Source organism: Hoplias malabaricus, chromosome 4 (assembly GCF_029633855.1).
Source record: "Hoplias malabaricus isolate fHopMal1 chromosome 4, fHopMal1.hap1, whole genome shotgun sequence".
Taxonomy (NCBI): domain Eukaryota; kingdom Metazoa; phylum Chordata; class Actinopteri; order Characiformes; family Erythrinidae; genus Hoplias; species Hoplias malabaricus.
The window spans coordinates 68,079,204-68,106,067 of NC_089803.1; the positions used below are offsets into that span (position 1 = coordinate 68,079,204).

Sequence of the window (26,864 nt, forward strand, 5' to 3'; positions counted from 1 at the left end):
TTAGACCCTTTTATTCATTCATTTCTGTAGCCACTTCCTAATCCAGGTTGCAGTGGGTTCAGAGCCTACACAACAAGTTATGAACACACCCTGTACAGGTTATAATATATGTTTTTTTTACACACACCACTAAGTTAATTCTATAATGTGTATATCATATCTGTCAAAAGCAAAAACATCCTTTGAACACAGTGTGAAAATTTCATGAGGCATGAACCACTAGAAATACTCCAAAATTAATTGGAATACCATCACTTTTTCATTGACTTTCCATTGACAAATACAATTATTTTTTCCTTTTCCTGATAAATTCCTTTGGGAAAGCTAACACACTGCTTTTACTCTTTATAATAAGAAACTGCCCTGTTCACGAGAATCAAAAAGATAGGATGTGTGTTCAGGAGACAAATGGATAGAATAGGGATCCCCGGGCATTTTGGATTCATTCTGCAGCCAGTTTCCTCAACAAACTCCAGCCACTGGTTCTCAGCCATACTGTACGTAACATTGACTGGTGTGGTAACCTTAAGGATACATCTTCACTACATTTACTTGGTACTTGGGGAGGGTAATTGTGCCAGAAATATCATATTATATCGTGTTCAATCATATATTACACTGAACCTTTTGTAAGTAACATGTTCCCCTTTTTCTGGTAAAAGTGAATGAAGAGAAATTTCACATATCATGTATAAATGGGCCACAAAACCACTGTTTTATCTTTAATATATAATTATATATTTACTTTTTATAGATTGATGTACAACTACACATTATATGGACAAAATTATTGGGACACCTACGTATTACAGACTTACACCTACATATACAGATTTTTTGATATCCAATTCTAAATCCACAAGCATTAATGTGGAATTGGTTCCCCCTTTGCCGCTATAACAGCAGGTTTGGCATCCTACAGTTATTGAGTCAGCAGATTGCTGTTGATTATTACACACTGCGCCTCAGGACTCTGTAGCTTTATGTGCTCTGCCACTTTGTGGCTGAGTTGCTGTGGTTCCTAAGTGCTTCCACATTTATACACATAAATAACACTCACACTCTTTAAATATCTGCTAAGAAAGATATTTCAATTTCACAAACAGACTTTTTACAATGATAGTATCCTACTACAGTACCATGGTCTTTGGTATGATCCATGCTATCAGGAATGTTAAACTAGACTGCATGAAATCATGCTTGATTTTAAACACCTGTGGCAATGGGACTACACTGAAACTCTTAAATTCAATGTGTTCTGTCCCAATTCTTTTGTCTATGTAGTGTATACATGTACAGCACCATTGTCTCTCAGTGTACCAAAAAAAGACTGAGTGTTAAGACTAGTCCCTGCTTCCTGCATAACACAACATGGTTGAACAGCTCTACACAACTGGACAAGAACACTAACCTCCAGGCCTGTTACATTAGCTAACTGACACGCTCATGGACTAGGATTACTCTGAGTGATAGGGGAGAGACGGAGACATCCCACCTGTGAATGCCTGAGACATAACTGGAAATTAAACTTATGATCACCTGATGATGAGAACACTACTTGTAGGCTACTTGTAATTCACTCATTCACTCTCAATTAACAAAATCTTCCAAGGAGCTATTCAGGCATTCACAGTGTCCTAGTCATACACTATATTCATTTGCAGGAGATCGGGGCATGTCTGTGACTCTTTATAACAACTTAATAAATAAGTGTGTATGACAATGGAGTATTGTGCAATTATGTTCGCTAATGAGGTGAACTGTCGGTAAGTAAGAGCATGGACGGCAGTGGTAACACGGAACCAGGACTGACATCATGTGATTTTCATTTATCAAGCACACCAACAATTTTAGTTTTAAAGTTACTCTAGCCCGTCTACTGCTGCAGGTATCCATTCAGTCAGTGGAAAAAGGACATTTAAAGGACCACCACTTGTCAAACAATACATTCCCATGTCATTTTTTCTAGAGGCGAGCCACTGAGCAAACACAGCAGTGTGGTGCAGACTGGCTTCCTTTGTCAACAGATGACAATCTTCTGGTCATCTTAATAATCACTGTTATTGAATGATACTTCAAAAATATTACCATATTTGGTGCAACAGTTCAGGAATTGGAGCTGAAACTTACTCTGAGGATAAACTGGAATGATTAATATCACTAAAACAATAAGAAATGTTTACATTTAAAGAGCACAGTTTCTTAACTAAGATAAGAAAGAGGAGTATGTGTGAGTGATTAAACCATGTAATGTTAGGAAAAAAAGGAAAAGGGACATTAAACTGATTTAGAAACAGAACTGATAGAAGTGTATGCAGTCATAAAAATGTTTTATGGTGTTTGCAAATAGCAATCTGGTTATTCATTTAACTTTCTCTCTCTCTCTCTCTCTCTCTCTCTCTCTCTCTCTCTCTCTCTCTCTCTCTCTCACATCTATGATGCCCCCTTGTGGACAGATCAGGAAATTATTTACTCCTTTTCTCCTGCTAAATCTATACTTTTCCTGCTGTTGTTTTTCCAGAGTAATATGAGAGTTTAGTCCCTCCTCCCTAGGGTCTACTGGATCTCTCTCTCTCTCTCTCTCTCTCTCTCTCTCACACACACACACACACACACACACACACACACACACACACACACACACACACACACACACACACACACACACACAAACACTCTCTTTCTGTGTGTGTGTAAGAGACAAACTGCAGGGATACAGTGTATTAGTGTATGTGTATATAGTCCCATATTTATGTCTGCACAGATGGAGAGAGAGAGAGAGAGAGAGAGAGAGAGAGAGAGAGAGAGAGAGAGAGAGAGAGAGAGAGAGAGAGAGAGAGAGAGAGAAAGCAGCACTTATGTAACTGAAGCAATATGACCCCTTCTTCTTGCTGTGGAAAAGATCCTCCTGAAAACATACTGCAAATTCTCTCTCTCTCTCTCTCTCTCTCTCTCTCTCTCTCTCTCTCTCTCTCTCTCTCCCTCCATCTCACACATTCTCTCTTGGGTGAATACAAACAAACCTTCACAGAAATCTTCCAACATCTAGTGTGTAGCCTTCAGAGAAGCAAAAAATAGGTTACTGCAACAAAAAGTGAAACCTTTTCCCTAGAGACTCTACTCATTTTAGTAGACTCTATTTATTTTAGTAGAAATGTTGGATGAGCAGGTGGCTAGAAGATTTTGTCCAAGTTAAATACAATGCCGTTTTACATAATTAAAACTCACCCATTGTCAGGTGACTTATCTCTTGTTTGAAGTGCAAGAACAAGTGGTATTGTGTGTGTTGTACCAGACACCTGAGATCTAAAGTGAACTTGAAGAAGTCATTGATAAAAGTGGAATGGAGTGTGGAGCATCAGAGGGAGGATTACAGTGTGTGTGTGTGTGTGTGTGTGTGTGTGTGTGGTAAAGGCCTTATGTCATTCACATGCTGCAGCACGCAGGAGTAGTGTGTCCTTTCAGTCACACTTTAACCAGATTGCTGTGCGTTTCATTAAGAGGATGTTTATTAAACCTTTGCACCTGTTCAGTGTCTTACATAGCACTCCTGCAGCACATGTGCGACCATGTGGGTGTGTGTGAGAGTGTGGTTGCACACGTGGAAGAGTGTGTGTAATGTATCTCCAGGTGAAAGGCTGCAGGTAGTGTGTTTTTTAACGTGTTGCACTGCTGCTGTGTGTATATTTGGTTATCCTCAGTAAGAACTCGCCATTCCTCACTGCATCTGCTAAACCATCAAAGGGAACACATGCGGGCATTGGCAAAAGTTTTGGCGCCCCTGGTCCAATGACATGTTTTCTTGATTTTCTAACTGGAAAAACATGGTTGCCATTTGCATAGTATCCACTTCTGCACATTTTAAATGGGGGGGGGGGGGGTGATGAGCTCTCACCCCTTGCTGCCGTTGTATTCTTAGTTGATCCTATGTGTGTTCTTAGGTCCTTTACACCTTTATTTGCTACACAAAACATGGGAATTTCTTTTTTAATTCATCCAAGAACTTACATTTACGTTCCGGCATAGCTGCTCAAGATGAGGGTAGAGGTTTGCCTGATGTAAACATGGACTACTGACGTGCAGACTGACCAATTAAATGTTTACTGAGAAGGTTATTGACCAATAACGGTAGCTCTACAGTCAGACCGTGCAATCCGAAGATTTTAGGCTACTTCAGCACGCCCCCTTCTCACTCAAGCGAACCAATTGGAGTAGGGGAGGGCGGGACTAGTTTGTGAACAAAACGCTTCTCTAAATTCTATGTAAGCTCTAGAAAAACAAAATACCGGACGTTTGTGAAATTCCGTAATTTTAATACATTGGTTTCTATTGGAGAAATAAAACCTAAGATTATATGTGCACTTTTGCCTCCGATGCTGCATTTGAGCCACAGCTTGCATGGATGGCCCAGTCTTTTCACCAATGGCTCGGGCCGCTCTCTGTTCCTGTTGAACTGTGTTAGCGCTGCTAAAATCATAGCTAAAGTGCACGGTATTTGGTGACCTCACTTTGCTGGCTATCACTGTGGACACTTTATGCTTTTAATTTGTTTAGTACATTGCTAAATGCACCTTCTTTTTTCAGCTGTATCCCATTTCTGACACCAGTGTAGCAAATTTGTCAAAGAAGGTGAGTAGAGCAGGGCTCTTTTTAGTTAAAGCTTTATTAGCACAAGCAAACGTTCAGATTAAGCACAACTGAGCACTGAACACAAGACTTGAACAGTCTCCCCTAACTGGAGGGTGTGCTTCATGAGAGCTACTCCCCATGGACTACCCCACCCCCCAAAACCCATGTAGGGCCTAGTAAAGTACTGACCACAAAAATGACCTTCACAGCAGTATGTGTCAGCTCATAAGTCTGTATTCTTTAGCTGTACAAACTCTCCAGTCTGTAGATATACAGAAATACTCTGTGCTCACAGTCATTTTTGTAGTGATTTGATGCTATGCAAATACAGTAAACAGTATAGAAAATACTGTAAAAGGTTGTACTACAGTAGTGTACAGTAGAGCCGACAGACATTTTCTAAATTCACTCATTTTCCATGATTTATTTGTCATACAGTGTTATCGGTAAACCAAACAATCCTTCATTTAAACTCGGTCAAATTACATCTTGTGTGAACTGAGTCAGTGTACTGGTGAGAGGGCATTCAGACCCATCTGAGCTGTTGTAATGAGCTCTATTGTTCTAGCTAAAGAGTCCCTCCAATCACAGCCCATTTCTCTAAAATTAAAAAGCTCATTCTTACAAAATCTGTATTTGTCTGTTCTCTGTGGCCTCCTTTGTGGTTGAATAACCTGCGTAATTTGCACAGATTAAATTACTGCAGTGCTGACACATGTACATATCCTGAATGGGAACCATATGTGGTACTTAACAGCTAGAATCAGAATGTCAAAACATGAAGCTTTATTTTATTAAGCATATTTGACAAGCACTTGGCCATGAACCAAATTAACCCATGAAATTGCAGATTTGAGATGTTGACTTAGACCTTATGGGCTTAATGCTTATACAAGAATGCTGAGGGTGAAAAGGATAGCTTGACTTCTTCGGGTTAGAAAAAAGTGTCTTATTGCAAAATATGGATTGTTTTAAAATGGGATTTTTGTTTTCCACCAGACAACAGCCATTGTATTCTGATTTAAGGGGATAAAAAAAATCAATGTCACTTCTGTTGATTATATACACAATCTTTTTCAGCGGGGCTCAGAGAGGCAGGGAAAACACATTTATATAGAGACTCCATATTAAATGTAACAAGCTGGGTACATAAAGTCAAAAAGAAAGTTTGTGGACACCTGAATCTACAACATTTCTTCTGGAATTAAATATATTAAAAACAGATCTGTCCTCCCCTTTTCAGTAATAGCCTCTACTCTTCCAAAAAAGCTTTAAAACTGAATGGTAGAACATTGCTCTTAGGATTTGATTGCTGAAGGCCCCTTAAACAGCAGTGAGGCTGAATGCTCTATTGCTGAACTGACTAGTTATGGGGGAGTTATGAAAGGCATTCAGCATGATGACCTCCAGAGCTACACCATTAAAAGCCAGTGTGAACAATGGCTGCATTTTTGATTTCACTAAGTCGAAGGTGTGTTTAGATACATTTGGTCAAACATAAATAAATGATTCATTATTTCTCAACCTTGTGTGGATATTCCTAAAGTGTAAAAACAAAAGTTGCTTTGATTATATGCTGATTTCACAGCAGGCCATACGCCCAAATATTTATGAGGTGAGATAGAGCTCGTAAAATTTCATGGAAAACACTGCAGTTTCTAGAGTATACCTCCCTTATTTCGACCAAGTATCAAGGAATGGGGTCATTGTGAAGCTTTATTGCTAAAATTGTATGCAGACAGGTGAAATAACACATATTGTAATTGAAAATAAGCATGCAGCTTTCATTGAGAGTAATCTTCTATATATTTAAATACAGAAAAACCGGGTTATTTCCGGAATTTAAACCATTGGCTGAGGGGTGATACAACGTGAACTGTGCTAAAGATCTTTTTATTACTTTATATTTTGAGTTATTTTGTGATTATTAGACGCAAAGTGCTTCATGAAACTGGCTTTTCACTCACTCATTCATTCGAGCAATCATTCATCCATCCATCCATTATCTGTAACCCTTATCCAATTCAGGGTCACGGTGGGTCCAGAGCCTACCTGGAATCATTGGGTGCAAGGCAGGAATACACCCTGGAAGGGGCACCAGTCCTTCACAGGGCAACACACACACTCACGCACTCACACCTATGGACACCTTTGAGTCACCAATCAACCTGCCAACGTGTGTTTTTGGACTGTGGGAGGAAACCGGAGCCCCCGGAGGAAACCCACGCAAACACAGAGAGAACACACCAAACCCCTCACAGACAGTCACCCGGAGGAAACCCACGCGGACACAGGGAGAACACGCCACACTCCTCACAGACAGTCACCCGGAGGAAACCCATGCAGACACAGGGAGAACACACCACACTCCTCACAGACAGTCACCCGGGGGACACCCACGCAGACACTGAGAGAACATGCCACACTGCTCACAGAGAGCCACTCGGAGGAGACCCACGCGGACACAGGGAGAACACGCCACACTCCTCACAGACAGTCACCCGGAGGAAACCCACACAGACACAGGGAGAACACACCACACTCCTCACAGACAGTCACCCGGAGGAAACCCACGCGGACACAGGGAGAACACACCACACTCCTCACAGACAGTCACCCGGGGGACACCCACGCAGACACTGAGAGAACATGCCACACTGCTCACAGAGAGTCACTCGGAGGAGACCCACGCGGACACAGGGAGAACACGCCACACTCCTCACAGACAGTCACCCGGAGGAAACCCACACAGACCCAGGGAGAACACACCACACTCCTCACAGACAGTCACCCGGAATCGAACCCACGACCTCCAGGTCACTGGAGCTTTGTGACCGTGACACTACCACATGCGCCACTGTGCTGCCAAGCAATCATTCACAGCCTCTAAATTGAAACATCAAAATCTGCTTTTGCTTTTGATTAATAAAGTGATATAATAATTCAAATGCAGAAGGATATGTTATTAGTAACCACAAAAACTGTGCAAAAATCAAAGTTAATTTTACTGAGTGACCAATATTGCTCATTAATACTTAATAAAACTTTTAAACAGTTTCATTGACATGAAAGTTTTCCATCCACAGCACACAGACCTCCATCCAGGGGTCATTAGTGGTCACTGAGTGGGTTGTTATGTATGAAGATGATGTACACCATATGCCAGTGGTATCTCTTGCATGGAAAAATCCAGAGCAACAGCTGAACTACTGTTTTCCACCATTGTTAATAAATCACTGGGTAATGGAATGTCTTGTGAATGATATTACTCAGAGACTCCTTCAGACGTTTTGTCTCAGCAGAACTTCTAGAATTTCCCATGAGCTCACCTGGTTTATTTTTGTTATTACTTTTTTTTCACACATTAATTTTCACTGTATGAATGCCATATGTAGACAACCCTAAAGTATGAACAAAAATGGGATGCTGTAGGGGAGCTACGTTAAGGTCAAATTAACCATTCCAAGAATGGGCTAGAGGGTTTAACCCCACCCCCAATTTTGAGCTGTGGAGTAGCTCCATATTAAAACCAAATCATTTTGGTAACTGGATGAGAAAGTGTCCAGAAACAAATGCCCAAAAAGATGCTGTCAAATTTGAGTATACAATTTTCAGGACATTGACAGTGTTCAGTGTTCATTACCCCATTTTTCTTAATAAATTTCCCAGGATCTTTGCTCAGATTTGGCTCATCTTAGCCACCATTATTCCTCACAGGGCCTGTGATCAGTATTTCTTTCCCTTGACATCAAACAATCTTTATTTGTTATTAAATGATCAGATGCTTCCCACAGATTTTTCAGCACATTGAGCAAACAACAGGGAGGTGGAGATAAGTGCACAGGTGTCCATTTTATTAAACAAAAATGACAGAAAACCTAAATGATAATACCAGAGAGTGACACAATATAAAGGACAAAATACACAGAACAGAGACTGAACAAACCAAGATACACTAAGACACATTAGAACTAAATGAGGACTAGAGAACTAACACAATATAAAACAAGAAACTATAAGAAGGAGTGCCACAAAACTAGACACGCATTTAAGAGTTAAGAAAGAAGGCAAGGGCTACAAAGGCTAACAAAGATCAACTCAAGAAACAAATCAGACACAAAACAAACAGAAACAAAGCAGAGACAAGAGGCATTTGCACAAACGCAAACCAAAGGAAAGAGGTACTAAACTAAAAATGTGGACTATTTACTGAGAGACAGACAGAGAGAGAGAGAGAGACTGAGAGAGAGGGAGACATCAGTAGGCCCTGGAGAGGAGGAACTGAACTCTCATATTACTCTAGAGTGTACAGGGAAACAGAAAACAAACTAAGAAAAACCCAGAGGTTCTCAGATATAGAGATATAGGTCTAGCATACACAAGACACAAGCTGAAAACAAATGTAGAAAAGACCTGTGAAAAGAAAAGAAATGTGAGGGGAAACCGGAACACAAGAATGAGATCATTTCTAACCATGCACATCAGGCAAAAAAAAAAAAGATCACATTAACCTGAGGATCTGGATCTGGAGGATGGGATAAAATGGTTCAAAATGAAGAAAATACGTTTAATTATAATAAAGTATGTAATGATGTAATGCATTTCTTTCCTCTGCGTAGATGTCATCCTGAGTTAAGTCAACAGAATACTATTTTGTATTAATATAATTCTGCTTTTTTCACCATGAATGGATTATTATTTGCTTGTATTTGCTTGTGCTTAAAAGTCACATGGCCTGCATTTATATCAATAGCTGTACAAAGCACAAACACACACACACACACACATAATTCACATATTCTTTTACTCACATTTAGCAGGCTAGTACATCTCCACAAGATTGCTGTCTTCTTGTTTTTATATTGCAGTAAAGTAGTAAGATGTTCTTCAAAATGTAAAATATGAATTTTGGGAGGACCCTTAAAACATGATCAGTGAAAAACAAAGAAGTGTATTAACAGTAGTTATTTTTTTCTTTTTGCTTACTGTGGCACCTGAAAATATTGAGAAACAAAGGGAACAGGCAGCAAACCTTTGGAGGAGACAGAGTATTTAGTCAAATATATTCAGACAGGCAAGACGGTAAACAAATGTACGTGAGTGGACATAGCACAGACGAGCCAGTGGAACAGATGTGAAGGTCTTTCCATTTTCCAATTTTGTGAGTTCTGTTGAGCCTAACTTTCCACTTTTCATAACTTGCCACTCTGAGAGAGATGAGAAGACAGGTCCAGCATGCTGCAGCTGGAAGTGTCAATCGAGTGGTTAGAGGCTAAGCTAACCACTGGTGGTGGAGAGTAACGAAATAAATGCAATTCATTACTGTACTTTACTGGAGTACTTATATTTTTTACTTTAACTTCACTACATTTCACAATAAAATATCTTAATTTATATTCTACTACATTTTGAGACTTCTGTTGTTACGTTTGTCTCATGCATGCATAAAAATGTGAATTTTAAAACCTAAGGATCACATAATCACACCAATCAGGTTACAGCGTACACTTTGTTAAAAGTGGGTTGGCCTAGAGCTTTCCAGTTCAACGTCAGTGCAGCAGAATCGAGTGCCAGCAGAACTGCATATTCCAAAAGGACGAATGAAAATCCTAACTTGCCGCAGCACCCATGGAATTGTCTAACATTTTTATTTAAGAATTTATCATTTTTATACTATTTTTACTTGTAACTAAGATGCCCAAAAAAAACCCAAAACAGCTTGCTCGCAAAATGTAAGTTCACAGCAATTCGGTTCAACCTAATGGACAAAGTTTGTCTTCAGTAATTTCTGCTTTGATACTTTTAATAGATATCAGTATCAGACTAATTAATGACACTGTATTGAAATATTGATAAACCAAGATTGATTTCAAAGTATTTTTTAACTAAATTAATCTAAAGTCTTGTCACAAAAATTATAATAGGACATTAGAGTCATAATAAATTATGACACTTAAATACTTTTTCTTTTGATACTTAAATACTTTTGAAGGCAAACACTTTTGTACTTTTACTCAAGTGAAAGTATAAACAGAGGATGTTTACTTTTACTGGAGTTAATATTGAAGTAGCACAGATTTGGTCCACAACACACCTGATGTCTGATCCATAGAAGGTGCAGCTATGCCTGAATTGAGGCTACCAGACTCATTCTGAGTCAACGCTGAAATTTTCCTTGGGATGTGGAGGAGCAGCGGCTCCACTCAGAGTCTGTCCCGGATGTCCAAGCTCCTAACCCTGTGTCTAAGGGAGAGTCCAGACACCCTGCAGAGAAAACTCATTTCTCGATCTCATTATTTCGGTCACTACCCAAAGCTCATGACCATAGGTGAGGGTTTGGACGTAGGTTGAATGGTATTTAAGAATTTGCTTTTCTGCTCAGCTCTCTCTTTACCACAACGGACTGGCACAGAGTCTGCAATTGGCAGATGCTGCACCAATCCACCTGTCAACCTCCCGCTCCATATTTCCCTCACTCATGAACAGGACCCCGAGGTATTTGAACTCCTCCACTTGAGGTAGGATCTCACTTTCAACCTGGAAAGAGCACTCCACCGTTTTCCGACTTACTACCATGGACTCAGATTTGGAAGTGCTAATCCTCATCCCTACTGCTTCACACTCGGCTGCAAACTGGCCCAGCAAGAGCTGGAGGTCCCGGCTCAATGAAGCCAACAAGACCACATCATCCACAAAAAGCAGACATGGGATCCTGAGCCCACCGAACCGGACACCTTCTGCCACTTGGCTACGACGAGATATTCTGTCCATAAAAATTATGAACAGAACCGGTGACAATGGGCAGCCCTGACGGAGTCCAACTCCGATTGGAAACCAGTCGAACTTACTGCCAGCCATACGAACCAGACTCCAGCTCTGTTTATACAGGGACTGGATGGCTTGCAGCAAAGAGCCCAGTACCCAACACTCCCAGAAAAGACCGGGGCAGACCTCACCCACCCCCTCCCTGGATCACCACCTTAACATGGTGGAGGGGTTTGCATGTCTGCATGAGCCTAGGAGCTATGTTGTCGGGGGCAATAGCTCCTGGTAGGGTCTCCCAAGGCAAACTGGTCCTATGTGATGGGCCAGACAAAGAGTGATCCATAAGATCCTAATGAAACATACAACAGGGACACAGCTTCCCTTGCCCAGAGTAGGGTTACCGGGGCCCCACCCTGGAGCCAGGTCCGGGGGAGGGGCTCCTCAGCAAGTGCCTGGTGGTCAGACTTTTACTCATGGGGTCAGGCCAGGCTCAGCCCAAAGGAGCATTATGGGTCCACTCTCCCATGGGCCCCACCACCTGTGGGAGAGGTAGTAATCCGGGTCTGGTGCAATGTGGATCGGGTGGCACCCTGGCATTCTGTTCCTCGGTTACTGAAACTGGCTCACCAATCTTATCCTTAATGCACAATGTATGACTGCAGGTTTTCATTCCAATAAAGCAGAAACTCACCTGATTTTACTTGCTTAACCAGCAAGTTAAGTCAGTCTTTAAGCAGCTGGTTAGTTATACTACTTGGTGACCCCTGGACTAGATGATACATGGTTGAAGAACAGCTTTAAAAATAATAACATCATGACGATTCTTCTGTGTTTCCCCTGACAATAATTTTTTTCTTTACCCAAAACATTTTCTTTTCAGAAAATAAAACTCTGGGTTTCTTTATGTTGTTGAGAATAAGTTTGTGGTTAAGATTAGGCATAATCTAGGTGTCACTATTTAGCTACAGGAACACCTTGTACAGACACTAATACAGCCATCTGTGTGGGTGTGTTTTTATTTTGCCCTGCCATCTGGTATGAGTTTAACTTTCTCCATGACACAGTGTTAGTCTACTCTCTGCTTTTTTGAACAGCTACAATCAGCCAATCTTGCATTTCATTTAAGAGAAAGATTTATTTCTTTTAAGAAATAGAAAAAAAAAACTTATTTTACAGAAAAGAAAAAAAACTCTTGTCAGAGGTTTCCCTGGAGCCCAAAGTTTCCCTTGCCATAAAACCTGAATATTCATCAACCCAAAGTCCATATGTTTTGGTGCTTTTCCGTGAAGCTAGAATCAACTTGGTGTTCTTCATTAATCAAATTCTATGAAACGCGAAAGACAACTATAGACCCAAGAGCATTTTCCCTGTTCTGAGAATAATGGCGTTCAATATAATGCTTCTCCCAAGGCCTTCAAGTACTAACAGATGCCAGTATTGAGGAGGAGGGACTGAGAGAACACAGATTTAAACAGAGACCTAGTCAGCACACAGCTGCTACTTTCTACTTTTCTGCAATTTCATGTGAAAATGCTGTCACTACTGTAACTAAAGCCTATTGCAGTTCTGTCTCTTTGTTTAAAAGTTCAGGTACAAACAGTATCCTCTGGTAAAGAGAATATAATGCACTACTTTTAAAACTTTTTTAAAAAAAAAAAAGGACAGTGTTGTATTTATTATTTTTACAGACAAAAATATAACTGTACAGTATCTTTCTTCAGACAGCACTTGAACTGGAGGCTTAGCTCTGATAACCATGATCTGACATGTATAGCACAATGGGTAACACTTTCTTGGTTTTTGATTTCCAGTTTTGGTCAGGAACACCCCCACACCACCATTAGGAGCCCTCAGGTAAGACGCCTAACATTTCTTTAAGAACGCTGCTTCTGTTGCCTTAAGTGCAAATATGGATGGCTTTTTAATGAACTGTTACTGTAAACGAGATGTGTAGATGTGAAAATATGTTTTGAGTTGTTCAGAACTGCTGACTGAGTCAAAGAACCATAATATGTTTTGAAATCTTCATGTCTAAGCAATAGTTAATTAAGGCAGTAAGCACATCTTGAATTTGTAAAGTCAGAAAGACAACAAAGAAAGACTATTCTGCATGAGAAAATACTTAGGTGTCAGTTTCATCAGAGGTCATATTTAACTCAGAATTTATGATAAAACTAATAAAATTGAAGCCAGGATATCCTTGTGGCTACAATGTGGTATGAACGAAATCTGTTCTTTGAAAGAATGTTTCAGCTTCAGAACAGGCAAGTACTAACAACTAGGCACAGTTTATGATAAAGGTACAAAATAACACAGCTTGTGTCCTGCAGGCAGTGCAGAGATCTATGCACTGATCTGGGTGTCAGGTGTCCAGACGTCTGCAACAGGCCCTGGAGGAACGGGCTTTGTGCTGACCATATGCAGAGAAATATACCTCTGCGGGTGAAGATGAAAGGATGTTGGCTTCTAATTTACACCCACACATCTGTGAAGAGTTGGACATGCTCCCCTCAAATGCCATGCACTGCAGACGGTCAGAAGAGGCAACAGTAGTCAGTAGTCTTATGTAAGTTTGCTCTGGCCCACTTTCGGCCTCGTCTTGTCAATTTTTCCAGAAGCTTATTTACAACTGGAGCGCCATTGCTGCAGACTGGGTAGTATAATAGCAGGCAGCTGGCATCACATACACCCAAAATACCTTCTTTTTTTCCCACCCCCCTTTTGACTTTACCCATTGTTTTAAGTGTTTTTATTTTGCTTTTTTTAGGAATATTTGGTTGTAATCATTTGTCTTTTACAAGAGAATAGTTAAGGCTGGCAGAGGCGTGGTCATGCTCTGCATGTCTCGTTGTTTATGCATGTCTTTTTCACAAAAGCTTGTTTGTTTCACAGTGCAATTCAGAATAAGTAGGAAGAAGGAGGTGTGTGTGAGCTTTTGTGTGTGTGTTAACCCCACAGGTGTGTATATATACATATTTTGTGACGCCTCTCTATTGAGTCTTCGCACCCACTACCACTTTGTAGATGACAACAAGCTCCTTTGGCTTCACCAGTATTACACCAGAAGTAGGACCATCATGTCCGAGTGAACAGCCCACCAACTCCCGTCTGACTGTCTACTGTTTTCCATCACTCTGGGCCACTGTGGTCTAACTGGGTGAGTCTCTCGCTCTCTCCCTCCTCTCACTTTTTCCCTAGCTCTCTCCCTCCCTTTCTCTCCCTCCTTCTCTCTTCCTCTCCAGAGACCTTGGGCCGTGCACATCTCCTCCTGCAGCCTGACACAGAGGAAGAGAGAGTAAAGGTAAGTCAGCTACTACCTGTTAGTCAAGGCATTCTGTTGGGAATTACGATGGATCTCGGTTTTATTGTGGGCGACTTGCTGATCTTGTTTGCTTTTCTGTTTGGAGTCTGTTCAAAGCCACATCTGGTTTGCTGTATTTGGGAATCTGAGAAAGTCTGAATAAAATCTACTGCATGCACTTACTGCAACTGTACAGACTGATGCATTACTGTAAAATCTAATATCTACTGCATGTATTTACTGTAGATTGATACCTCTTTTTTTGCTTCTTCTTTTTTTTGGCTGAAAACCGATATTTTATGAGAATAGATGACCAAAGTTTTGAGAACTATTTTTATTTATATTAGCAATTATTGTATTTTCTTTGCATCTATGAAAAATCCTGGCTTCGAATGCTTACTAGTGTTTTGCAGATTTAACAGCACTTTAATGACTATATCTTGAATGCCTTTTATATATTGGTATAGTGTGTAGTTGATGGTGCATCATTTCATTTACTACCATTCCTCAAGTGTCAGCTTTCAGTGAAAAGGAAAATAAATGGGGGTCCATACATGTGCACAATGAATATGAAGCAATCTTCAGAGATTGTATATTTTTAAGGAGGGACAAACATAGCTCATTGATGTGTGTAGTATCCTGTAACCTGAGAGAAACTTGGATTTAGTGTTGAGCTTCTCAGAGATATAGTGCAGTTGGGCCTTGATATTTTGAAAGTATTCGAATCCAAGTATTCGAAAAGTTTAACAGGCATGTTCGTGTGTATAATCATTCTTATAATGTTGCTATCTAAGCAGAGATGGTTTTCATTGAACATAAGGGTTGTCTCTCTCCCCCCCCTCTCTCTCTCTCTCTCTCTCTTTTTCTCTCAGCTTATTTTGGTCTCTGCCACGCAGTTATGTTCCCTCTTCGTGTTCTTCTCTTCGGTTGCCTGATCAGTGTGTGCCTGTGCCAGTATGAGTACTATGAGTATGAACCTTATGAACCTGTCCACCAATCTATGCCATCCACACCCCACTGTGCCCAGGAATGCGAATGTCCCATCACCTTCCCAACTGCCATGTACTGTAATGACCGCAACCTGAAGTATGTTCCCATCGTCCCTACAGGAATCAAATACCTCTACCTACAGAACAATCTAATCGAAGAGATAAAGGCTGGTGTTTTTGACAATGTCACTGATTTGCGCTGGCTTGTCCTTGACCACAACCACATCACCAGTGACAAGATCATGGCAGGGACCATTGACAAGCTAGGCAAGCTGGAGAAGCTTTTGTTTAGTCACAACAAGCTGACCAAACCTCCTGGCCCTCTCTCCAAGTCCCTTGATGAACTAAAGTTAATTGGAAACAAGCTCACATCATTTCCCTCAGGCACACTGTCCGGCATGGAGAACCTGACCACCGTCCACCTGGGCAAAAACCACCTGACCTCTGAGAGCATTACTGGGGCCTTCAAAGGGTTAAGGTCACTGATGTTGCTGGACGTGAGTGAAAACAAGCTAAAGAAGCTTCCGCCAGGGATGCCCTCCTCCCTTCTGATGCTCTACGCTGACCACAACGAAATTGACAGCATTCCCGGTGGCTACCTTGCCAAACTACCCCAACTGCAATATCTCCGTGTTTCACACAACAAACTGGTGGACTCTGGGATTCCAGCAGGCGTGTTTAATATTACCTCTCTTTTGGAGCTGGACCTGTCCTTCAACAAGCTGAAGTCTATCCCTGAGGTCAACGAAGCACTCGAGCACCTGTACCTGCAAGTCAATCAAATAAGCAGTGAGTAGATACCTTTTCTTAGAACTTCTCTTCAGTTTATAGCTCTGGATTTCTCTGCATTCGTTAGGTACCCTTGCTGAACCATTGGGTAGTCTTCACCCCATGGCTTGCTTTCTTCTTACAGAGTTTGACCTGGAAAGCATCTGTAAGTTCACCTCACCTGTAAACTACTCCAGACTGAAGACCCTGCGTCTGGACGGGAACAACATCACCCAAAGTAGCATGCCTCACGATGCATCCAACTGTCTCCGCCAGGCCTCCGAAGTCCTTTTTGACTAGGGTCTCTTTATCAGTATACACCTTAACTCTCCATGTCAACTCCCTCCCTTATATGATCTAATCAAGCATCATATTTGCCAGGTTATACCCAGTTTGTGGTTATTGAGAATGACACACACTCTTCCAGATAGCGACACAACATTATGCCCACTTTAATGCCCACGTAATCCCACATGTACAGTTGACCCATTGGATAAACAACAATAACATATTTATAGAGATTTGTACGTGTTTGTTTGTGCCACAACGGGAGAAAGGTAATGTCAGTAAAAGTAGATTCAAACCTACTTTTAAAATCTTGAAATCAAAATCCTTGGCACATAAAAATATGACAGTGTCTTGTATAAGACACGCATGCATTATTCATAGTATCTATTGCTTGTGTGTTAGAGAGTAGAAAATACCTTTGTGGGTGTCTCCTTTTTGGAAGCAAGCACACACTTCAAACATTCCAATCTCTTATATTTATACGGATCAAATTGCAATACATATCCTCATTTGCCCTACAAGCTGTTGTATAGATTGTTGAGTTCTTAGTTGCATTAGGGCACAATCATGTTACAGTTACTGTACACATTACATTAATAAGCCTGCAGGTAAGGAACTTACTTTTAAAAATGTTGGCTGGCCTTGTCGACTTATTATGTGCTCTACCTGTACACTATCTTTTCTTTGTGTAGTACCTATATCAGTTCAACTAAAAGAGGCTTTAGTTATATCACTCTATGTTTCACATATCTAGAAAAATACAGGAAATGTGCCATATTGCTGAATCATGTCTTACATTAAATATCTTACATTTATTTTCCTCTCACATGATGGCTGGTCATTGAAACTGCTAAAATGTAACATGTATTTTTACTGTGAACAATTGCTATGCTGTTTGAGTAAACAGAAACCTTAATTTACAGTAGCTTCCTGCTCCACAAACTGACCATGTTTATGCATTATTCTAAATAACTAGCATGCAATTCATCATACATTCTTTAACAACAAATGCTTGAAAATTTCTATTGTAATGATATAGACTATTTTTTAGATGTTCTGTAAATCAATGCACTGTCACAGTGTCTCTTCATATCCGAAACAAAATGCTGGCCACATTGGAGATAAACAAGCTTGATTTGTTTTTCCTATAAAACAGTGAATTGTGAATTTGAAAGTAAATAAATACACTAAGTAAAAGTAATTAAAACATCTCTCCTGTCCATCCTGCATTTATTTCTTTCTACACAAACTATACACTGTATAATATACACTTGCTATAAAATTGAATACTAGTGTTAATAAAGAAAACAACACTATGAAGAAATGTGGAATAACTTGTGTTAAAGCAATGTTGTTTACAGTGTGGTCTTTCCTACACTACGTGACCAAAAGCTTGTAGACACCAATATATCAAGAGTGTTATAAAGTGTCCTTGCTTTTTCTTGCAGTAACAGCATTTACTCCTCTAGGGAAACTTTACAAGGGTTAGATATATAGTACTGAGGATTTCATGCATTCAGTCACCAAACATTATAGTTCTGATGCTGTAAGTTCAGTTCTAAATCACAAAAGCCATACTGGGTGCTGCTTGCTCTGAAGATTATGCTGTTCTTCATATAGCATAGCAGGCCATTCCAAACCATTTATTATACATTTTATATATTGGCTCCTATCACTGACAAAACTCAGTCCTAAGGACTTCCAGATTCACATATTAATAGAAAGTTGTGCTAATTTAAAAGGAGTTGGAAGGCCAAATGTTGTTGTTTATCTGACACTGTAATGTTTGGAAGTGTTTTAAATTATAAATTATAAAATGCATACTGGTTGCAATGCGCTAATTGCCAAAATACAAATGAGAAGTTGTTGTATTAATTTGTATCAGCATTATATCCTATTTACAGAGAAGACAAATCTGGGGTTGATTAATTTAGGCTGGTATTGCACTCCATGACTGCGTAACACTTTAAATTACAGCCCACTAATTACTGGGTAAGTACAGAAAAACTACCTGTTAAGTAAGACGTAAGATAAAATAAGAACTGAGTAAGAAAAGGACATGATACTAGAAATATGTGGGTATTACTGGGTATCTTACAAATATTTTACAAATAAGTAAGAAGAGCAAAAGAGAAACACCCATTTTCCTCAATAGTCAGCTATGTACATATAACATCTTAATACATATGGGCAAAGCAGTGTAAAATATCTCTGAAGTATCTGATGATTATTGTGGTAAATCACACGTCCTGAACCTATAGAGTACAAAGCACCTTAAATCTCTACTAGTGCCTGTAATGAAAGTAGCTGACCATGTCCTTCCCTGTATGTACACTGTAAAGACTTTTAAAAGATCTATATCTACATTCAGAACTACAGTGAAATCAAGCTAGAAGTTATAGACAGTAATAGTCACTTGCATAAACTGTCATACTTTTAACTCAATTTTGTCATTTGTAATTATGCTGAGAAGTACAAATGGATCTGAAATATAGTCACATGTTTTATTTGTAAAATGTTTGTTAGATACCAGTAATAACCACATATTTCTAGTATCATACCCTTTACTTACTCAGTACTTATTTTATCTTACGTCTTACTTAACAGGTAGTTTTTCTGTACTTACCCAGTAATTAGCGGGCTGTAATTTAAAGTGTTACGCATGATGGATTAGTTTAATCTATATGGATCTATGTGGAGATGTATTTTAAACACTGAGACTTTAAAAGTTTTATATATTTGGATATAGAGATGAAATTTTTGAAGAATTGTTTCCTTACTGATCTTCTTAACGTTCCTCAGTCTTTAAACAAGAGTGGTGAGTACTGTAAGGACAATTGTTCTGGGTCATGAAATGGAGGGTTGTAAATGAATGATTAAATGGGGAGCTTTCTGTGTCCTACTGAAATTGCTTTTACAAATATGCATGTCAGGAAAAGGTAAAAAGACAGTCTAGCACTAAAAAAACCCAGTATTTTCTTTATTTTCTTTTAATTGGAACATTGCTTTTTCATGAATTTCCCTCATTATAGTTTAAGAAAACTGTACATTCCACTAGTGTTCCTTAACATTCGCCCAACACATTCACTACTACAAATGATCTGGAATATTCCACAGGTCACAGACCAAACCGGAACTTGCCTCATACAAATTTCTCCAAACAAATGAAAGCAACTTTCTCACCCTGTTTTTTCCCTCTTACCTTTTCTCCTCCATTACAGAAAATGTCTTACTCCTTTCAAAGACACTGATATTCACTATCAATAGCTAGTGTAAATAGTAAAGGAAAATGTTCATGTTTAAAAAATTAGCAGGTCATTAAATTGTCCTTAATATCCTCATGACATTCGCATGAAGTAATGCTATATTTTGTATTTGCATATAAAAAAAGTGATTAAACCCTGTTCAAATGTCAAGACACTGCTAACACAGAAATTTGCCAAAATACTATATTGCTATACTTTGATTACAAATGTCTTTTAAACCTACAAGTATTTCTAAGATTTACCAGAGCTAAAGTATCCACAACTGTCTAAAACAAAAAGGTATCATCTGGATATAATGAACTACATATGTGCAGTCAATCCTCAAACAGAATCCTGTCTTTGCTCTGAGTCAGCAAAGCTGTTCCACACCATTGTGTACCCTCCACCATGCTTCACATTTGGATTCCCCTATGGTAACCTCACATACCCTTTGGCTTTGCTCGTCTTAGAGACTCATCGAATAATTGTGGGATTTGGTAGATTTTGATGTTTTGGACTTTAAGAAACCACCAAAGATTAATGGGTATCCTTTCTGTCTGCATTCGTGAGAGCCCTTAAAACTTCCAGAACCAGAAAAAAAGAAATACATGGCTTTGCAAATTTTAAGGAGCCAGTTTGGAGTTATGGAACCATTCCTTTTCATGACAAGTTAGATCTCCTCCACATCATCTCTTCCAAATTATCTTTCTAAAGGACACTCTTAAAAATAAACGTGCTACAAAAGGTTCTTTGAGTGATGCTATAGAATAACCCAATTTGGTTCAATAAAAAACATGTTTGTTAAAGAGATGTGTGAGTATGAGTAAGTTTCCATCTTAAGGTCTTTTAACCAGATTAGCACAAATGGTTCTTTATGGAACCAAAAGTGGTTCTTCTATGGCATTGCTCAAAAAAAGCTTTTGTAGCACCTTTATTTTTATGTGTAAGGAAAGAAAAACACCTATGGCAAATGGATAGTTATAATCCAATAAACGAAAATCACACTGGGGTCAGTATATGTTGTTTTTGTACAATCTACACCTAATACAAATACCCTTAAACTTCTTGTAAAAAAGACCAGACTCTAGACCCTTGACTTTCAAAGGTATTGCAAAAATTCTATTTATGTAAAAAACTAGCATTGTAGCAATTTGCCTGAAATCTGTTAGGGAATTTGCCCACTTTGCTGCAGTAATGACCAGTAATTTACTATGATTTAATTACATTCAGTCAAAACAGCATTAGTGAGGTTAGGTGCTGAAGTTGGATGATTAATTCTGGATCTCAAACAACACTCCAGCTCACTCCAGTGGAATTCAATGTGCTCTGTGCTGTGGGGGCTATATATATGCAGGTTTTTGGATTATACACACTTGTGTTTATAAAGGGTGCACATTAAAGTAGTTGAATACAGTCATTTCAAAAGTAATCTGGATATTTTTTAGAATCCAGAATGACTTTATGACAGAATTATGACTTGAACTAATCAGATCACACCACTACAATGTTTTTAGTATTTTTAGAGCCAATGAAAAATGCAGGAGTACAAAGTTTGCCAATGTCTTCAGAAGATTGCTCCTTCTGAATCCTCTGAGTGAGACATGTGCATTGTCTGCCCATTCAGAATGTTATTACTACGCGTTATTTTTGTTAGTGTGAAAGGGTTTTGAAAATAACCTCCACACTTTTTCAAAGGCCTTTTCAGAGACTGGTTTTGAGACAGAAGAAAACACTGACAGTGCGTTCTTTCTGACAAAGAAACAAATCCAGATTTCTTGGTTGATTTAAGCAAACCTGTTTAGTCTGAAACTTTGTGATTTGCTTGTACCAAAAGCTTCCAGCTCAAATTTCTAAAGGAAATGTCTCCAGTTGGTGTCCTGCTGTGGTTCAGTTTGTGAATACAAATATGAGGGCTCTTTTACTCTTCCGTTTAAGGGTGTTTTGTGTTGAGCTGCTTCTTTGTGATTCATGAGGCTCAAAGGGAGAGCCAGGCTGACATCACTGGTCCAATAGGCAGGTATCTAATTGGTACAATATGCATATTCATTACAAAATAGTTTTGCAGAAACCTTTCTTCTGCACTGCCCAGATGTAAAACATCTTGTATCTAGCACACATGTAGTGACTATGGATTGTATTCATTATACAGACTAACCCACTAATCTGTAAACTGCCTGCTGCTTCTGAGGCTTATTTGACTGACACTTGTTTCATGGTCCTTTTTCACACTTCATTTTATGAGCCTTCTTTTCCTATTTTTTTTTACCATTAATACTGACCACTGGCTCTCTGTCTATATATATCATATGCAGATACCAGTAACCCAACTGTATATTAAATCGGTAACACTTTAAATTACAGCCCGCTAATTACTGGGTAAGTAGAAAGTAAGTACCTGTTAAGTAAGCTGTAAGATAAAAAGTACTGAGCAAGTAAGAGGTATGACACTAGAAATATGTGGTTATTACTGGTGTTTTACAAACATTTCACAAATAAAGAACAAGAGTAGAAGAGAAACACCTATTTCATTATTAGTCAGCTATGTTCATATAATGCCTCAATACATAGATGGTTATTGTGGTAAATCACATGTCCTGAACCTAATGAGTATAAAGCACCATGAAACTCTGCTAGTGTCTGTAATGAATGCAGCTGACAATGTCCTTCTCTGTTAGTTTAATTATTTAAAAGGACCTATAATTATATTCAGAACTACAGTGAAATTGTCACGATTGGCAGATGGCGGACTGACGGAGGCGGACGCACACGCTTTTATTTAAACCAAAATAACAAAACAAACACAAACGGACTTGAGGGTAAACACGACGATAAATGAGAGAACTAGAAACAACAACATGAAATGAGGAAACAAAACAAGGAACAACTGACTAGGAATTTGGAACATGACTAGAAAAAGGAACACCACGGAACAATACGACTTGCAATTGGAACAACACAAAACAAAACATTCATTTATTCATTATCTGTAACTGCTTATCCAGTTCTGGGTCGCGGTGTGTCCAGAGCCTACCTGGAATCAGTGTGCGCAAGGCAGGGATACACCCTGGAGGGGGCGCCAGTCCTTCACAGGGCAACACAGACACACACACACACATTCACTCACACACTCACACTTACGGATACTTTCGAGTCGCCAATCCTCCTACCAACGTGTGTTTTTGGACTGTGGGAGGAAACCCACGCGGACACGGGGAGAACACACCAACTCCTCACAGACAGTTACCCGGAGCGGGAATTGAACCCACAACCTCCAGGTCCCTGGAACTGTGTGACTGGGACACTACCTGCTGCGCCACCAAACAAAACAAAACAAATGACCGATAAAAGGAAGTGACACAAGGGAACTTAAATACCTGAAGAGACGAGACATACCTGAAACAGATAACGAGGGTTAAGGACAAGGAGGCGGAACAAAGGTGGGACAAGGGCGGAGACATGAACAATAACAGACAGGGCCATGTGCTGAGAGAGCACATGGCGGGGAAAACAAACAGGACTGGGCCAGCATGTGACAGAAATCAAAACAGTAGTTGCATTCCTTATTTATGAAGAATGACATTAATAGTCACTTGCATAAACAGTAATACTTTTAATTCAGTGTTATAATCTATCTATCATACCTTTTACTTACTCAGTACTTATTTTATCTTACTGCTTAATTAACAGGTACTTTCTCTGTACTTACCCAATAATTAGTGGGCTGTAATTTAAAGTGCTATCATTAAATCTTATATAATCCTCTCCTAAAGTCACCACAGCAAGCAGGATGTTTCTTTAACTGTACATCAGAATATATTCAACAATATTCAACAATTTCATTCAACATCAGTTTTTGTTTATTGCTATGTAAGTTATGCTAATGGAAGGACTGGCGCCCCCTCCAGGGTGTATTCCCGCCTTGCGCCCAATGATTCCAGGTAGGCTCTGGACCCACCACGACCCTGAATTGGATAAGCGGTTACAGATAATGAATGAATGAATGAATGAAGTTATGCAAATGTGAGAACTGTGAATGTTTAATTAATTCATTACATTTCTGTGTCTGCTTCATCCTGATCACGGTCATGGTCCAGAGCCTAGTCAGAATATATGGGTGCAAAGTGGGAACACACCCTGGACAGAGCAACAGGCCATCAAAGGGCACTACACACTTACAGCTATGGACACTTTAAAATGGCTAATCCACCTACCAACATGTCGTTGCTTTCCAGTTAAACATGTATCTCCCAAAATAACAACTTTACAGGAGAAGGAAAAAACTTCTTAACTTTTAAAGGAAATTGATGTAAAAAACATTATTTCCAAGTCATTTTTAGCATTCCAATTGTTCCATTCATCATTCATTCATTTTTGTAATAAACTAAAAATTGACAAAAATGGAGATACATGTTTTTAATTGTACAGCAATGATATATTTTTAGATAGTGGGATGAAGCTGGAGCACGTGGAGCAAACCCACACAGACACAGGGAAAAGACACCACACTTCTTACAGACAATGCCCCCAAGGCAGGGACTGAACACACAATCACAGGACCCTGGAGCTGTAACAGTGACTATCTTAAGCACCACCAGGCCTCCCAACACTACCCAGTACCTTTCTCTATTGATGAAAACGACATATTCAGGGTATTCTGCTAAAATGCCAGAATTGTGTGAGTGTGTGTCTGTAACACAAATATAGCCAGCCAGTGGACTCAATATCTAAAATGACAGTGAATTAGCACAGTACAACAGAGGGTACTATGTCCGATAATTTGTAATATTTTACGACTAATTCCCAAACCTAACCTTTAACATTGTCTCATACAGCAGGTAGCATATTCTTAACCATTTTATGTAACTCTTTCAGGTGTTGCTTTTAGTGTCATTAAACATGTAGACATTTCTATAGAAATGAATTTATTCATTCATTAATTATCTGTAACAGCTTTTTCAATCCAGGGTCACAGTGGGTCCGGAATCTACCCGGAATAACTGGGCACGGAACACGGCTAGTCCTTTACAGGGTGACACACATTCACTCACACCTATGGACACTACTGAGTCGCCAGTCCACCTACCAACATGTGTTTTTGGACCGTGGGAGAAAACTGGAGCACCCGGAGGAAACCCACATAGACACATGGAGAACACACCACACTCCTCACAGACAGTCACCTGGAGGAAATCCACATAGACACAGGGAGAACACACCACACTCCTCACAGACAGTCACCTGGAGGAAATCCACATAGACACAGGGAGAACACACCACACTCCTCACAGACAGTCACCCAGAGGAAACCCACATAGACACATGGAGAACACACCACACTCCTCACAGACAGTCACCTGGAGGAAATCCACATAGACACAGGGAGAACACACCACACTCCTCACAGACAGTCACCCGGAGGAAACCCACATAGACACATGGAGAACACACCACACTCCTCACAGACAGTCACCCGGAGGAAACCCACTTAGAAACAGGGAGAACACACCACACTCCTCACAGACAGTCACCCAGAGGAAACCCACATAGACACTGGGAGAACACACCACACTCCTCACAGACAGTCACCCGGAGGAAACCCACGCAGACACAGGGAGAACACACCACACTCCTCACAGACAGTCACCCGGAGGAAACCCACGCAGACATAGGAAGAAAACACCACACTCCTCACAGACAATCACCCGGAGGAAACCCACGCAGACACAGGGAGAACACTCCATACTCCACATCGTATTATCTTGTTTTTTTTTTTTCCAATCAAACAGTGTACTTCATCTCCACACATCAATGGTACCACCAAACAGCTCAGATTGGTAACAATTACATGCATGTCATAGAGGGTTACATTTGTCTGGTGCCAGTCTGTGTGGTCAAAAACGGATTTTAGTGGTTTATGGTAATCTTGACCAGTTTCTGCAGGTTTGCGCTGGTATGATGCTGGTTTATGGTGGTATAAGATGTTGATTTATGCTGCTCAAAAATTGCTAAAGCTGATGTGGTGCTGTTGTAACTGATTATTGCTGTTCAGAATGATATTATATTGGTTTATTCTGGTTTACCTCCTCATTTACTTGACATGCAAACCAGCATCCAAAACACAACATATACAACACAGACTAAACCTGTTTTTTTTTTGTTGTTTTTTTCTAAGCCTGCCCCTAAACACACAGACAGTGGCACACTGCAGAAGCCTTTTGTATTTTGCTTCTACCTACTCATAAATGTATAGATGTGTGTATGCAGAGTTTATGTACCCCACATAAGCAAAAGCTAGCATGAGTTTTATATTATCAAGAGTAATGATTTAAATGTAAGTTTTTCCCTTTTATTTTGTCTGGCTGCCACAGTGTGCTGTAGTGTCTAGAGGCTGAAGCTTTAGTGTAGACGCTGTGGTGTGCCAAGCGGAGCTCCAAGTAATCATGTTTAATCACTCTGCGATTATAGCGCAGCCAGTTAGTCATACGTCCTGATTAGGTTCTCCATTCAAAAGTGACTAACCATCTGAAATTTTTCCAGCCCAGTTCTAGAGACGAGAACATATTTCTTTGCAGTCTGCAGGGAAAAGTTTCCCCAAGCTTCCACATAAAACATCAACTCATGCAGTTGGCTCTTGAAGGCTTTGATGGTGATTGATGGGCAAGGAATGAGGGGTCATCCTAACAACCAAGTGCGAGGCCAGTTATGCTCCCTTGGATGTCCAGATGACTAACTATACACCACATGTAAGTCTTCTATTTTTTTCAAACAATTAAAACAAAAAAATCATTTATTTGAAAGTACAATGTTGCTTGGAAATATAGAAACAGTCCAAAATGCCTTGTAGTGAAATATATATACATTAATTACGATGTGATTTTT

The 26,864-nt window shown here is 39.8% G+C and overlaps 1 protein-coding gene across 1 annotated transcript; it reads left to right on the plus strand.

Annotated features, from left to right (window-relative positions):
* Nucleotides 1-14,515: 14,515 nt before the first annotated feature.
* lum (lumican) lies at nucleotides 14,516-17,964 on the plus strand. Its single transcript, XM_066669141.1, has 3 exons — nucleotides 14,516-14,695; nucleotides 15,568-16,473; nucleotides 16,598-17,964. The coding sequence occupies exons 2-3, from the start codon at nucleotides 15,594-15,596 to the stop codon at nucleotides 16,750-16,752; spliced, it is 1,035 nt and encodes a 344-aa protein (XP_066525238.1). The 5' UTR covers nucleotides 14,516-14,695; nucleotides 15,568-15,593; the 3' UTR covers nucleotides 16,753-17,964.
* The last annotated feature ends 8,900 nt before the right edge of the window (nucleotides 17,965-26,864 follow it).